The 16,860-nt window shown below is 33.7% G+C and overlaps 1 protein-coding gene across 4 annotated transcripts in view; it reads left to right on the forward strand.

Annotated features, from left to right (window-relative positions):
- LOC145680418 (annexin B9-like) overlaps nt 1-16,165 on the forward strand; it is a 35,281-nt gene extending 19,116 nt beyond the window's left edge. For all 4 annotated transcript variants that reach the window (XM_081750930.1, XM_081750929.1, XM_081750932.1 and 1 more), the window contains 5 exons: nt 1,496-1,575; nt 3,388-3,460; nt 5,404-5,577; nt 6,048-6,229; nt 10,719-16,165. In XM_081750930.1, the coding sequence (XP_081607056.1) occupies nt 1,496-1,575; nt 3,388-3,460; nt 5,404-5,577; nt 6,048-6,229; nt 10,719-10,769 (560 nt within the window). In that variant the 3' untranslated portion in view covers nt 10,770-16,165. The remainder of the gene's footprint in view (nt 1-1,495; nt 1,576-3,387; nt 3,461-5,403; nt 5,578-6,047; nt 6,230-10,718) is intronic.
- The last annotated feature ends 695 nt before the right edge of the window (nt 16,166-16,860 follow it).

Genomic DNA, 16,860 nt, shown 5'->3' on the forward strand with positions numbered 1-16,860 from the left:
AATGGCCCTCGTCCAGTCTAGACTTAAATCCTCTTGATCTGGTTCTATTTGGACAAGGTGTGTGCCTAAGCTCACATGTGGACCCTTGAAGTCTGCTGTGGTGAAAGCAGTGGCTGAAATAGACATGAATGTGGTGCGTGCTGTCATTAATGATTGGACAGGCACAGGGCCGACATTTTGAATAACTGCTCACCCATTGATTTTTCACTACCATTGTATATATTGCATTTCACATTTTTTTTTCTCTCCATACTTAGTTTCATTTTAATGGTCTGCTACCCTTGAGATAGAACTTTTGACCAGACTGTGTATAGCAGAAAGATTGTTGCAAGTTACACATAATGATATATGACCATTTATCTTGATATGTCCTTGTAATTTTAAAGTAGTAGTCACAAGACTCCGAAACTTTGTATCATGAAAATATCGGCAGGGGGACATTAACATACTATGATAACAAAAAGTTAATGTTGCCAGCCCAACATAAAGGTGTATTTTTTTCAAATGACACTACGACAGATTATTTCATTTAGATATAAAACGAAAATTTACAATAGCACACACATCATGCAGTGTTGCAAATTAAGGATGCCACAGGATCACAAATATCGAAACAGTCACATTGAGTTCTACAATAGTAATAACGTGAGACGAACGGGGTAATTTTTATCTAAAAATACTTATTCATGTTGAATATTATGGTCATCATATGACCTGTTTCGAACAAGTAGAAACAGTATTACAAGAAATTTAAAATTTGATTTTTTTTTTTTTTTTTTTTTCAAATGACTTTATTTCGATCAATTGTTGATATAAGTATCGCATCCAATTACGCATATGGTTTCCAATAGGCATAAAGATCATAATGCTGTTTACAGCAATTGAGTATCTGAAAGCATTCGGGAGATAATGAAAAATCTGTTAAAATTTGATATATTGCTTAAAATCGCATATTTGTGGGAACATTTATTTATTTATTTTAATTTTTATTTTCTTTGCTTCTATAACATTACAACAGTACTTTTTGGTTGGTGTAATTACAAGATCTCGGATTACATGATTTTAAGCACTGGCGCATACTTTTAACAGGTTTTTACCAAATCTCCAGAACGGTTTGAGATATCAAATTGCTATAAATGGCATTGTGATCCCCTGATCCTCATATTCGTTGAAAATAATCTATGCAATTGCCTGAGGTACTTGACTACTTAGATAAGACCTTTTGTAAAATTTAATGAAGACCTTTTGTAAAATTTTCAATCCCTTGTAACTGTGTTCGTATTCATTGGAAATTCGTATTGCGTATAATCATACTGTTAGACACTAAAGTAAATTGCCTAGTCTCTCTACTAATGCCAGAAATCAGTCTACTTTTTAGACTAGCTCGTTTCCATATTTTTAAATGTAATAATTGAATTTTAATTTTGTTTTTTATATATGGAATTGTACGTCAATATGTAGTAAATAATCATAATATATTAAATTTCCATTTTAGTGTACAAAAAATCTCTTGAAAGTGACTTGAAAGGAGACACATCTGGAAGCTTCAGACGATTAATGGTCTCTCTTTGTACGGTAAGTGTATTTAAATTATCACTGGAGTACATAATTTCCAACAAATACTCTAGCAGTGGTAGATTAGATTCCACTGTAATAGAAGGCCCCTTCGTAAGCTTGGTGTCGAAATAAAGTAAATTATTATAATAATTGTCATATAAGAAATCTTATAAATCACTTAACTGTAGGAACAGTTATAAATTCAACTGCACCTAAAGATTTTTACACAGGGAAGGGGGTGATACTAGGCTCTGGCTCTTTCTGAAGTAAGTTTGAATGCACAGACGTAAATCCGGTAAAGGTTTGTAAGTAATCAAATAAATACGTATTTTACTATTTGGTTCCAGAAATCTCTATTTACTTATGTAGTGGTTTTAGCTTTAGGATAATTATTTTGGCTCAGTTCTACCTAGGTATATATAAAATGTGATTCGACCTGTTGTTGTAATATTTGGTCTAGGAATTAATTCGTGCGGTTGGTACGCACACATTGAAGCTGTAGTACAAACACAAAATACATAAATACCTTAAGAAAAATATTGTCCATCGCTAGCCACCACTTTCGCCCATCTGTCAGGCAATGTACGGATTCCGTGGCGAAAGAAGTCCTCATCCTTGGAAGCGATCCAGTCAGAGACCCATGTTTCGATATCTTCTGAAGAAGTAAACCGCTGTCCAATCAAATCGTTGTTCATGCAATCGAATAAGTAGTAGTCCGTAGGAGCAACGTCTGGTGAATACGGCGGGTGGGGTAAAACTTCCCATCCGACATTTTCTAAATAGGTTTTGACCGGTTTTGCGACATGTGGGCGAGCGTTATCATGTTGAACAATAAGTTTATCATGTCTGTTCTCCCATTCTGGTCGTGTTCTGGCCAGAGCTTGCTTCAAACGCATTAATTGTCGTCGATAACGTTCTCCATTCATAGTTTCACCCGGTTGCAGCAGCTCATAGTACATCACACCTTTCATATCCCACCATATGCACAGCATAACCTTTGCATAGTTAATATCTCGTTTTGGTTGTGATGGACCTGGTTCACCTGGTTTCACCCAGGCCTTTTTTCGTTTAGGGTTTTCGTAATGGATCCACTTCTCATCACCCGTAATAATTCGATGCAGAAACCCCTTTCTGCTCTGTCGTTGAAGCAGCAATTCGCAAATGGTTTTTCGTCTTTCAACGTCTCTGTCTTTCAATTCATGTGGAACCCAATGTGACATCTTTTGAATCATTCCCATGGCTTTCAAGCGTTTGGAGACTGTTGTTTGATCAACGCCTAATGCTGCTGCAAGTTGTTCCTGCGTTTGACACGAATCCTGCTCGAGCAATGCTGTCAATTCTTCGTCTTGAAATTTTTTTGGCTGTCCAGCTCGCTCTTGGTCTGCCAACCCGAAATCACCACTTCTAAACCGTGCAAACCACTTCTGACACGTTCGCTCAGCTAGAGCATGGTCACCATACACTTCCACCAAAATACGATGACTTTCAGTCGCACTTTTCTGCATGTTAAAGTAATGCAGCAGGACACCCCGCAAAAACACTTTATCAGGCACAAATTGCGCCATGTTCACTTAACTACAAACTGGTGTTGTTGACGCTTTAATCCACTGCCCTATACTACGAACGATACGCGATGACAGGGGTTTGCAACACATGTGTGGATATACGGAACTGTGGGACGCTCCGTTCGTTGCGCCATCTCTTGTCCACCCGTACGAATTAATTCCTAGACCAAATAGAAGAAAAGTATGAGTTTTCAATGTAAAGGTAGAATAAGAATTTAGTCAGTTTGTTAATTGCTAAGTTTGATTTTCAATTATTTCATTGTAGGGTAACAGAGATGAAAGTTATGCCGTGGATCCTGCTGCCGCGGCTCAAGATGCACAGTCGCTTTTAAGAGCAGGTTAGTTTATCTATCAACATTTAGTTTTATGTATTATTTTACACTAGTAGTAGTGATAGAGTTCACCTACACATTGTCTGCAACAGCTTCTCTATCGTTGTTCCCCCACGTATGGAGTTTCCGAACTCACGTTAAATTGTAGATGTACGTCTCGTAACGTCTCTGTACTGAAAATACTGTTAAACAGAAAACTTGCAGTTAAAACTCTTTTGTCGATAACTGCGAATATTCACTTTGACTCAAAGAAGTATATTTAAGCCGTTACTACATAGTATGCCGTATGAGACATAATACCAGTATAATGCTGCGTGTACCTGGAGCTGTCTTAGTTATGCAAATCATAATTTCAGTTTATAATGGTTTTTAACCATCAAAGAACGGTGTGGATTGGTCATTTAGAAAATTTTATTATAACGTTAATTTTTGTGACAGATGGAAGGAGGTTAAGTAAGAATTTACTAGTGAAGATAAAGAAGAATCTGTACTATTTGCTGTAGCTTTAGACATGTTATTCATAGTTAATTCAAAAAAGTCGCTTGTTAGTGCGTAATTGGACATAGTGGTAGAATTATAATTATGGTTGAAATTAGCAAAATCACTTTCCAATATCTTTTTTAATGTTCTTATTAAATATTTTCGTGTAAAATCAGACTTCACCATCAACAGAAGAATTATGCAGTAAGAATTATTAAATTCATAGGCATAAGTACACTAGCATAACTGGCAGATAATTTACTGGGAATGGAGGGCCCGCGGTGGCTCAGTGGTAGATCGTTCACCTTTGGTACACGGAGTCCTTGGTTCGACTCCAGCTCGCGCCAAGTGAGCTTTGTGATGGACAAACACCGTGTGCTGGCTTTTCTCGGGGTCCTCCCGTTTCCTCCAACTTTCTTCATTCCACAATTCATTCATTTCTAATCAGACTCCTTTAGCGTATCCGGCATGATCGTGGGATGTAAAACTGAGATTTCATTTTATTTTCACTGCAAATGAAGGAGCTTCTACGCACTACCTTGCTCAACTGATGTTTTGCCTTGGCATAGGAGCAGTGGTGCTATCCAGCCGGTTCGCTTGAACCGGTTGTTAAAATATTTAGAGTTCACAGAACCGCTTGATATATATATATATATATATATATATATATATATATATATATATATATATATATATATATATATATATATATATATATATATATATATATATATATATATATATTATAGAACCGATTGTTAAAAAAAATTCGAATAGCACCACTGCGTAGGAGTGATTGTAGTTTTCGTCTCCCTTTCCCGAGCCATTGATTTTCTTCCGTGATTTTCATTCACTACGTCTCTCAGTGTGCAATGTGTTTGTGTCAGAACCATTTTCAAGAAGCTTGGTTTATCAAAACTTTTATATATTTCCCCTTTCTGTCCATCTGTCCGGGAGGGGAAAAAATCGCACGAATTACTTGATGGATCACCACAAGTTTTGACGAAGATGTAGAGGCTCAAAAGTTAGGAATAGTTCGTTGATTAGGTAATGCATCCACCGACAGTGGTGGAAATCAACCATTTCTGGTTTGAATGCTAATCACTATAGGGCAAAAACGGTAAATAGCTGTGTTTTTAGTGTTTAATTATGCATTTCATACTTTTTGTCCCGTAAATTTCATGTTGAAGTAATGTAGTTCCTGCAGTGGACATAACAAATGAGTTAGTGAGAACTGACATGTCAGTATAACAAATTAATTTCGAAGTTTCCCAACATTTCGTTATACTGGTATTGTACTATAGCTTTCAGTATACAAGTTTTTTTTTTTTTTTTTTTTTTTTTTTTTTTTTTTTTTTTTTTTTTTTTTTTTTTTTTTTTATAAACAACTCTGGAAGTACCTTCAATGTTCATAAAATTTAAAATAATTACTAAGAAAATGTGTATGATTTCCATTTAATATTTCTTAGGTGAACTAAAGCTGGGAACAGATGAATCTACTTTCAACGCAATATTGGCTTCCAGAAGCTATCCACAACTTCGCCAAATTTTCATGGAGTATGAAAGAATCACTGGACATCCATTTGAGACTGCCGTTGACAGAGAATTTTCCGGAAGCATTAAAGATGGATTGATGGCTATAGGTATTTAATTTTCTATTTATTTTAGTAAATCATTCTCCAAAGGGAGCAATTATTAGTTATTTCGTTGTAAATTTTATCTTCATAAGGGGTCAATGACTTGCCTAGGATGGTGTGTGAATCTACAGTTAACTGGGCGAGGTCTTGATGTTGGAGGAAGCTCATATCGGGAGTTTAACGATTTTCATGAAATAGTGAAATTATAGTTCTCAAATACATGGAAGTGATTGGAGTTATGTTTGGTTTCAAACCTATTCATTGTCATTAAATTGCATGAATTTAAATTTCTCTGGATTAAACGTTTTAGCTCCGGCATTCTATCTATTATAACTATTACAGACTTTCATTTTTAGTATTAACAATGATTATACAGAAAGCAGAGAAAAATTAAAGAAGATTTCCTCTAATTAGATAGAAACTCGACTTTACTATTTTACGTAAAATGTTAATTCTTGTGAAACTTTTCTTCACAGTGAAGTCTGTGAAAAATAAACCCAAATTCTTTGCCGAGCGTTTGCATGACAGCATGGCTGGAGCTGGTACCAAAGACAAACCTCTCATCAGAATTATAGCGACACGATGTGAAATTGATATGGGAGAAATCAAGCAGGAGTTCCAGAGGTTATATGGCAAAACTTTGGAGAGTTTCATTTCGGTAAGTATTGACGACTCTATTGATAACATAGTTCGCATTTGGCTTTTATCAGTACTATAAGGCTAATTTTATTGAAATTTATTCAATGATTGTAGCATTCTGCTTTTAAGCGGAATAAAACCAAAGACTAAGTACCAGGAAGAAGTTCGTGAAAACCTAATTAAGCCTTCTTAGTATCACTGTTCTACTGTTCCAATTTGTTTCTCAGTTAATGAATGAAATGAAGAAAGAAAAAAAAAGTATCAAGTAAATATGATTTTTGTGTGGATTTGGAAACATACTACTGTAAAAGTAATAAACATAAGGTTGTATATGTTGAAGGAGGATTATTCGTCACACGCCACACATCGAGTCGATAGAGTATACAACGATATTGTATATCTATGCGATAAATTACTTCCATTTTCGTATCTTGATTTTGGGCAACGGTTAAAAGTACACAATCTATCGAGTAGAAGAAGAAGAAGAAGAAAGATATGTTGTTGATTCTAAATAAAAAGAAATAAGATTTAATCGTAGTAGCTGAAAATCTGTTGATTTTGTTGCTATGACAACCATAAGGAAAAATTAGTATAATTAATGGAGTTGTGAAAAGAATAATAAAAAGGTAATGTTACAAGGTGACGTGTTGGACTTCATGTAATTTGATCGTGTTGAGATATAGTTAAAAATTATACGAGCTGTGAGCTAAATGTAACGTGTAAAATATAAGAATAGTAAGTTATATATACGTTACAAGTACTTCCCAAGCCTTGATCACTGTGTTTGGAGTAATTATTGCAACAAATGCTTCAATTCTCTTAAAATTCCCCGATCTCCTTAAAATTCTCCAGACAGACGTCAGTGAAATTGCTAATTTACGACTGGCCTTCTGATCTTGGGGCTACGCATGACACTCTCACTCGTTTTACACTTTCTTCAGTCACTCTTAGTCGTTCCGTGTTATTCCCTTTGCACAGACAGCCGGTGTTTTCAAACTGATGATACCATCTACGGATGTTATCACGTGGTGGATTGCAATTGAATTTAATACGGAAAGCACGTTGCATTATAACTACAGACTCAGTCTTTTCAAAATATTAAACACGCAAAAACTTTCTGCTCTCTAGTCACCATCTTTGCTACTAGTGCTTTCTAACGGCAGAAGAACGAGTGCGTACAAAACTTGAGTTGCACTTCCATTTGATGTATTATTTATAATTGCAAGTTAACTGTAATAAGAAACCTTAAAACCCCGATATTAATTTTGAAACACCATATCTAATACGGGAAGAAAATTATTTCTTTAAATTTTTCGAACTGTACGCCGTGCGCGCTTTATCTATGCAAGTGAGAAACGTTATTCTATATTAAAATGAAATACTAACCTTGTATCCCAAAAAATGTTATTTAAATTATTTCAATCCTTTGTGGGGTTTTCATCAGTAACTCTTCTGCTGCTATGCTTATTGATTATTAATCCACGTAGGGGACATTCTTGGACACCAAAATTAAGAATATGAAGAAAAGCTCTTTAAATTTTATCTAGTTCGTAAAACTTCATAAATCTTCACTTTAGAGCTTGCATTCTTGGAAAAAGAATTATCCTTAATTTAATTAAGTAATTTGTATCATGTAGTGCGCATTAGCAAAAATTTTACTCTGCCTTAATGTTTAATTTTCTAACTGTCCTAAGTTACGCACATTTTGAAGTTCTTGTAGTCTGAAAATGTGATTGAGCTTCATAATTAACTGAAGAAAAAAGAAAAAAAAAATGAGGATGGGGGGGAATGGTAATCCAATTATTCAAATGATGGCTGATATTATTTTTTTAAAAAGAAAGAAATTGTGACATATATTTATTTATTTTTCATCATCAATGTAGGGAAAGAGATGTGTTTGTAAGACGGCTTAGAAATGAAAATGTAAGACGCTGCTGGAATTTGACAACTTAACTTCATAATAAACTCTTTCTTTCGCCCGAGTCACAATGTGCTCATTCCTGGGAGAATTTCATTAGTTTCTAATAACACCAAGTGTTACGGCAATCCATTTCTCTCCTCTCTCGTCCTTTTTCCTCCAAGGTGGCACGTAGTCCTACTGGCAAATGGAACCTCAAATGGCGTTCCAGTTCATCCTACAGATGCTCGATGAAGTTGAGTTGGAACTTTGAGAGAACTGTCATAACAATGGCGGATCAGAGGCATGAATATTGTAATCTACTGCCACAGTGTAGGAAGCATTAAGTTGTCCAAAATATTCAAGTATCGTGCTACTACGGGCAAGCAGCGGACGCTGCTCATACCACCACAGAGCACTTCATACTAACATCACCACCTTCGAATTTCACTTTTGGCACAGTCAGCTGAGAAGCGTATGCTGGGTTGGCGTCTCACCCAAACCCTCCTTATCTAACTGGAAACGTGTGCACCTTGATTCATCATCCATCAGTCTTCCTTGGTTCACTTTCCGTGTTTTATGGTCGTTACATCGTGCCAGTCGAGTCATGTATTGTTCGAGTGATGGTCAGGTTGATGACAATTTGAACGTATCACCCTTTTCACTATTCTCCTGTCATCGGACGTTCGGGCCGTTTAACTGCATTGGTGATACCTGCACATGTCCATTTCGTTATTACCTCGTCAACCGTTGACTTCGGGTAACTGTGATGGCTATACTAACATCCAGTGATAATGCCCTTTCTAAAATCACTCAGCTCGTGTGTGCGCACGTCGTCCTGAGGCAGTCTGAATTCCTACCAATGTTTAAATTCACTACGCAGCCTATTGTTATAAAACCACATGTTTCTCGGCATGCGTCTGTGAGGATGGATTGATCCCATGCATTGGCAGCAATGTCCAGTGACTCCTTGTGCAATGAGCACTTTCAGGCTCATTGCTAGTTTTTGTATATATATCTACATATATTATAAAGTAATTTAATATTCATATTATTTTCTTTGATTCCATTAATAAATATATAATTAGTAGTTAGTACCAGCGCCGGTAAAAACATGATAAAATATGGTAAATACTTATTAATCATATGTATATATATATATATATATATAATATAAAAATTAGGCTAAAGTTTTGTTTTTGGTAGCTAACTAGTTTAGTTTGAAACACTGCTAAGCAGATTGATAGCTCTCCCGTTGTTGCGGAGTGAGGGGGGGTTGTAAAATAGTACAGGGTGTCTACTGGTCATGAAAGTCATGAAAAAGTCATATATTTTGCTTAGTGGTCATGAAAGTCATGAAAAAGTCCTTTATTTACCCAACTGGTCATGAAAATCTGAAATCTCAGAGTATATTTTTATACTTCATACTTTTATACCTCATACTGCATGTACTGAAACAGTTGTATCAGGTCAGTAATTGTGAGAATTTCCCTTACCATTTAGTGCTGGCTAACTGGTACTTTACTGTCTTCCTAGCTGCTCCCCATTTCATCTTCTAGTCTCTGTAATATAGTAACAACTTTTTACTGTCCAACTTTGTGATCTGCTATTTCTTTACTTCTAAGAAATGTAAATTGTGTATTTTTGGGCCTTTAGACTTATGCAAATAATATTAGTTTAATATTCAGATTTTAAATTTGATGATCTATTTTTTTAAAACGAATTTCTTTTATAATTTGTTTTGTCTTTGGGCAGTTCTCTGAGTGCTTAATTTTAGACAAATTTCTGCTAGATGGATAATTATACTCAGAATTAAAACTTCAAATACAGTATAGAGTGATTAACTGGTAAGAGCAGGCCCGTATTTAGGTAAGTGCTATTCTGTGCTCGAGCACAAGGCGGCAGAATTTTAGATTCTTTCTTTAAGATTCACAACAAGTGACATTTAAGACTAGCAACCCGCATAGTTCCGATGCACCACTGATGGTAGGGGTTTATTATTACTAATGGTAAATTTTTATCGCCATGGTCATGAAAATTTGAACAAAAAAGTCATGAAAAAGTCATGAATTTACTTTCTGGTATTCCAGTAGACACCCTGTAGTATATAAGAAAGAAGGGAAATAACAGAAGGATGGCAGATTCTTCATTCTTTTCGAGCAGTTGAGACTGAATTTTCTTTCGGGAGGAGCCTTCGTGCTCCAGAGGTCTCGTTTTTCTTCGAGTTTTTTTTTTATAGTTAGTTAGTTGTGTTTGACTAGCTGGATTAGATTATTTTACACAGCTGATTCCTCATGTAAGGGGATGACAAGCTGTGGAGTTTGAGATTATTTCGTATTACCGAGCCTTGAATGAAGGTGCTATATTCCTAGATGAAGGAAATTTCCCTTTTTTCCCTAAATATTGATTAATAGCTAGTTTAATTTCCTAAAGAGCAATACCTGGATTAGGGATCTGGGATCTTTATAGGATTAGGGATCTTTATATTATGTAAGCGTCTCTTGGGATTAAGTCTCAGGTTTTGATACGAAGAGGAAGAAGGGACCATTATACTTGGAAGTAGTGTATATTTATAAATTTTCGTTTAATATGATTTTTTTCTTTCTTTCAGGATGACACATCCGGGGATTACAAGAAGCTGTTGCTTGCTTTGGTGTCATAATAAATTGTTCTCTAATAGCCATAACTCAGAGGCTGTTGGTTGATTGTAAAGTATCTATATTGCGAACTTGATGAAAGTATTTAGTTTTCTTAATTTTTTATTTTTTATGGTAGAGCTAGAAATGTAGTAGGTTTATGACTCGTAAAGAAAAGACTGAAGTTAAGATTTTGTATTTGTTTCTAATTATGTGACTCTGAAACAAAAGATTGGTCATCTATTTTACCCACAACAATGTATTATTGTAACTATATTTTTGGTACTACCAGAATTTAGTTTCTCATACTAGTTCAAAATGAGTATATGAGAGAGTAATAGGTACGTATGTACCATTATTAGAAGATAGTGGAGGAAAAAAAAAAGAAGTTGAGAATTACGGAATCCAATCTTTTGTATCGTAAACATTGAATTTGTTGTAGGTGGAATGATTATGGATCTCGCAAGAAAGGAAATACTCGTGTAAAATGAAAACTTCCATATAGGCACACACACAAATTGTTTTATTTGCACTTTAATTTTTTCTTTGATATTATTTTAGCGTATTCGTTTATAGATATAAGGTGTTGGAAATCATAACTATTCTTTATGTAAAATGTGCAATAAGAGTAACTACATTACATACTGAATGTGAATTACCATACAGGCCCTCTAAAATTTTATCTCAATCACAAATTTTAATCTTATACTAAATGAAGATAACTAGGCGGATATTGAAATTTTTCAGTTCGTAGACAAATCCTTCCAAATATTAATAGTTTGGCCCTTTTCCACCTTACGGTTTTATTTTCTCCATTTTTCTTTCAACAGCGTTATTGGCTACAAAACTTAAGAATTACTTGTTGGAATTGGAAATGTATCTTTATCATGGAAATTTGAAAAGCTTGTATTATAGCAAGTCACATTCAGTTTGAATTTCTTGAGTTTCTCCACTCGTGTTAAAGCTTAATGTTGCATATGAAATTCAACATAAGGACGCAACAATACGAGAAAATTAAGGTGTTGGAAGTAAGAACATAGGGAAAAATTTTATTTTTTGTTTTAATGAATTTGTATACTAGTTGTGATAGCATGAATTCTTCAAGTGCTAGAATGGATTTTAAATTCGATATACAAAAGAAAAGGGTTAATAACCATCGTTGCTAAGAAAGACAGATCTCTAAGGACTTGGGAAATCCACGAGGTGCGTTCTTTTTTCATACTCTATATAGTTAGTTATATAAATAATAATAAATTACCATTTGTACGAATATAAGAATTTCAAGTTTTTCACTCTCATTGATAGTAGCAGCATTTTTTTTTCCTTTTTTAGAATAAAACTTAAATCTATTTGCGCCATATGTGCTCGAATAAAAGTTGCTATCAGCAAAGGCAAATCTTTCAGAAACATTGATATTTTAGTTATTTCATATTATACAGGATAATAAAAATCTCTGCACATTCGCGTCAATATCTGCAATTTTAATTTAAATTCCTGCAAGTTTGTAATTTTGTATAGATACATAGACATCTTTCACAGCTTCATATGCTGTATGATGTGATAAGAGTTGGTTGGAGCAGTCTCCAACTTAACTTCCCAAAGCCTTTTTGAGAACTGCATCATATGTACAATGACGGTGATCATTCTGCTGTGAAACAAATTTTATTTCCAATTTACGTAGAAAAATTAAGTAGCTTTGTGTACATGAAAGTACAAAAAAACTACATTAAATGTAAATAGATTAATTAAAATGTATACTATATATAGTCGAAATTTGTTCTCAATTTTAATTCATAAATACTTCGAAAAATTGCAGTGATACTTATTTCGTTGACTGAGAATTACTATTTCCCTAAAATAATGTATTTAAAAAGAATATATGAACTGTGCTTTGTGTATAGCGCTTAAGCTGCTGCTAGCATTTTAGCAAAATGTAAAGAGATTAGAATTTTCAAAAGATACCAAAGTTGATTTGTGCGTCAGTGTCAACTAGGGTTGTCACTTATTCCGAATTTTAAGAAAATTTTCAACGACTCTTATTACGCCTAAGAGAGGCGCGTTATATGGCGGGACCCCAAATTATCCAAAACCATTTAAAAATATGCGACAGATATTTTTAGTGACATTTGTAAATTTCGCCCCACCAAGTGTATCTATGACTTTCGCTATCGCTAAGATTTTTCGTATTGCTAGCAATTAAATTCTTTCCATTGAAGTTACTCATTGGCCAGTTCAATAGTCCATAACTTGTGTTCAACTGACCGCCAGCAAGATGACGCTACGAGTTTTTAAAAGTTTCATTGCAATTTTCATTTATAAATATGTGTATTTCTTCCTATTATTTTTAATTGTTCCATGCACAAATTTTGTGCATGAGAAACCTGCGATCTTCACATGTTCAATAAGTGTGTCCCACTTTAGGCTTACGAAAAGGTTGAAATCGTAGTGTCAACATACGAAAAAGAGAATATATAAATATGAAAAAGTAAACAAACAAATATTAATAAGTTGCGAAAATTTAGTTCGCGAGAAATAATTCGAAATTGCAAAGTTCTTATTTGTGATTCTCAAATTCCCAAACCATTTTAGATTTCGAAGCTTCATCTGAAGCAGTCTGTCATCATATTACCGTATTTTATATCTAGATCTAGTTTTATCTCGCTGTCAGCTCGAAAAAAAAAATTACTCTGAAAATTATTTGAATAACTATTATTTATATTCTCTGTGCTTAATTAAGAATATAAAGGTTTTAATGGGATTTAGGTTAGAAATTTTATAAAAATATTTTTTTGAATAATTGCATTTATCTGAAGAAAATACGCTATGTACTTATTGTTTTGAAGAAAATTATTAGATTTAGATAATGTAAAGGAAACTGACCAACGGACGTTACAAATGTCTTAGTTATTTGTATTTGTAATTGTTCTTTGACGTCACTTCATACTAACGTTCTTACGTCATAGTCTTAAAAAGAAGCGAACTTCAGTGTAAGTATCGGTCAGCATTTTAATTCATTGTACATGGTTTTTCTATAAGATTGATCTACTTTTTGATAAACATACTAACTCAGTATGCGGAAATGACATGTTATATCATGTAATTAAAACCGTAGAAGAACTTAGTGACGAATTATAAGGAGTACCTTTGCAGTCAGAAACAAATGAGTTTCATTGCATTTCATTCTTCGTAGCACTTTTCAAACCACATCTTTTTGTAGTTTTTGCACCAGCGTTATGATTTACTGCTTTAAGTTAACACATGCTTACAGTATGTTTTTTCTGAAACATTCATCTTGTATTCTCTGTATCTTGCATGACTTTTCTGGTTCCGTATGTGGCAACCTTTTGATTCCGCAGATGACACGTTTTCCTTAGGTACTTCTATTAATTCTTTATATCTTGGATATGACTTTTCTATATCTTCTAGTTTCGTAAGTGGTACATTTTCTTCAGATCTCTCTCGGATGATCTCTGCACATCTTGAATAGCTTAAGTTTGATAGTAAGGTAGGCCGAACAGTGTCACATTTTGTTATGAATACTTTAGAAACCAAAGAAAGAAAAAAATTTGAATTCGTAACATGATTTATTAATGTCTTCAAAGTTGAAATTTATTTTAGCTATCAACATTTTTCAATATATTCCTTATTGTTCAGAATAATCTTTAACTATCAACTTAGGAATATGTCTAAATACAACTCATTTAATAAATATTTTGACCCATTCCTGAGTCTGGCTGCAGAGAAACTTTCTTAACTACATGTTCGTAAGCAGTGTGGTGGTTATTGTGTTTGCCTTTAATGCGCATGGAAGTTCCGTGTTTGATTTCGGATAGTAGTCCAGTCACCATAGCTACTGAACACAACATGGAATATAAAACTAAAATAAACGAATCGACCGATGCTACGTGATAAATTCTTAGAGCAGTGTTGACGTTCAAAGATCTAAGGAATAATTTTGAAACTTAAAGAAGACATTTTATTGAAAAGCAAAAATTGTTGTCGATGTACAATTCAAATTAAATGTTTGGTGTAAATAGAGATATACAGTTTTCGTAATAAATTTGAAGTACTTCACGACTTCTATTGTCAATATCTACAATTTAAACAATATCAGCTGTTAATATTACTTTCTATTTCCTAGAATAGTAACCTAGAATAGTTTCCTAGAAGTGTTAATTTGATTTATAAAATATTCTCACTGTGGAGATGTTTAATTTTTATATTGTGGAGATAAGTTATACAGTTCAACCAATACCCCTAAAAGGAAGAATGTATTAAATGTATTTTTATATCTAAAAATCTCAAGTTGTAAATGTTTAAATTAGAATATAGATGTTTTTATTCATTTATATACATACATACATATATATATTTTATACTGATACTTAATACAAATATTATATTCTTTGATGGTATTACTTGTAGTTAGATTTTAATGTATAAATGGATATAAAGTAAGGCTACTTACATATACCTCGTATTATATGTTGGAGTTCAAGATGGTAAAATACGCTTGAATTGATACACGTATTCAATTATTTTTAGTATTTGTGTATTTCATTATCTTACCTCATTGAAATGATAGAATACTTAATAGCCTATTTATTTAAGTAAAGGTTGAAGTTAAGTCTTCAAAATTTCTGTGAAAATTTCATTCTATAGTAAATTTGATTATTTCATTATTAAAATAAAGGGTGCACAATTTCACAACACGATATAATGAACTGTAGTTATAATTTCAATTTGGAATTAAAGTATAACACAAAACACATTTGTAATAGTGAATAGTCTTTGAAGAATGTGATAGTATAGTAAATGATCTGTATCTGAAGTGGAAGAGGATACTAGTCTGATGCGTTTGGCATGAGTCGACAGTTTTGTGTGTAGGAGTGGAGAATACAAGTGTGCATGTTGCAAGCATTGCACGGAAAAGCAAATAGAATATTATTTCTTAGCATGAAGATAACAATTAGTATTTATGAGGTAATTTGAAGTGTTGTGTGCATGTATCTGTACTAGTAAATAGAGTAGCCTGGTTTTGGGAAAATAGTTTTCATTTGTAAAAGTCACAGCAGTGGCGACAAGGATGGGATTCTAACACCTTAGCAATGGCTTTAGAGGCATCACAGCCAACGTGTTATCCTCCATATTCAAGAACTGGAGATCTTGACAGGAATTAATTGCTTGTACCACTTCCTGATCGTCCTGTATTCAGCTTAAGCTTCTTCTTGAAAGTAATTCCCGACTGATCCACAGACGCTCTTGCTAATTGTTCCATTAAAATATCAAGATCTGTAGAAGTCGTGTTGCTCCAAAATACACACAGTCACAAATTGAAACTTCACAAATCCTAAGCACTTCTGAACAACTCACTAGTATGACACTCGCGTAACGATTCCACTGCTGTTACTTAAAAAAATAACTTTCCCAAAACACTTTATTTACTCGTGCAGATACATGCACACAACACTTTAACTTACTTCATAGATATTAATTATCTTCATGCTAAGAAATATTATTCTATTTGCTTTTCCTTGGAATTCTTGCAACATGCACAGAATAAAAGATTAGATTCACTGATAAATTTTTGTGTGTATCATATCACATAAGATTCACCAGTCTGCAATTCTTGCCCTTAAAACTTCAATTTATGCATTAAATTAAAATATATTTAATTCTCAAACTCAGGTGGGCAATTTCCCCCACCCCCACCTTTCTCGTGTTGTGCATAGCACCCCCCCGAAATAAAAACCTAAATACGCCACTGAGTATTATGGGTACTTAAATGTTTGGACTTGTAGTAAACGAAATATTAATTTTAATGTTCTGTATTGAGTTCCTTTCTTGACATTACACAAGTATGTCTGGGAGCATGTTGTGTTCAAAAATGTAAAGGTTTTCTGAAAGTATGTAGGTAAGATACGTGAGCTTTCTGTGTGATACTTAAGAATTTATTATATTGTTAAGTTTCCAATTCAAAGAAGCAAACAGTATTTGTTTTGTTTAAGACCATGCAAGAAATTAAATAAATGATTTTAATACTAACAAAGTATTATTTTGTACACCTAGTTAATATATATGTCTGTGAAATTGTGTGCCTATTTGTGTTCAATTGTC

Source organism: Thermobia domestica, chromosome 3, assembly GCF_964235325.1.
Source record: "Thermobia domestica chromosome 3, izTheDome1.hap1.1, whole genome shotgun sequence".
Lineage (NCBI taxonomy): Eukaryota > Metazoa > Arthropoda > Insecta > Zygentoma > Lepismatidae > Thermobia > Thermobia domestica.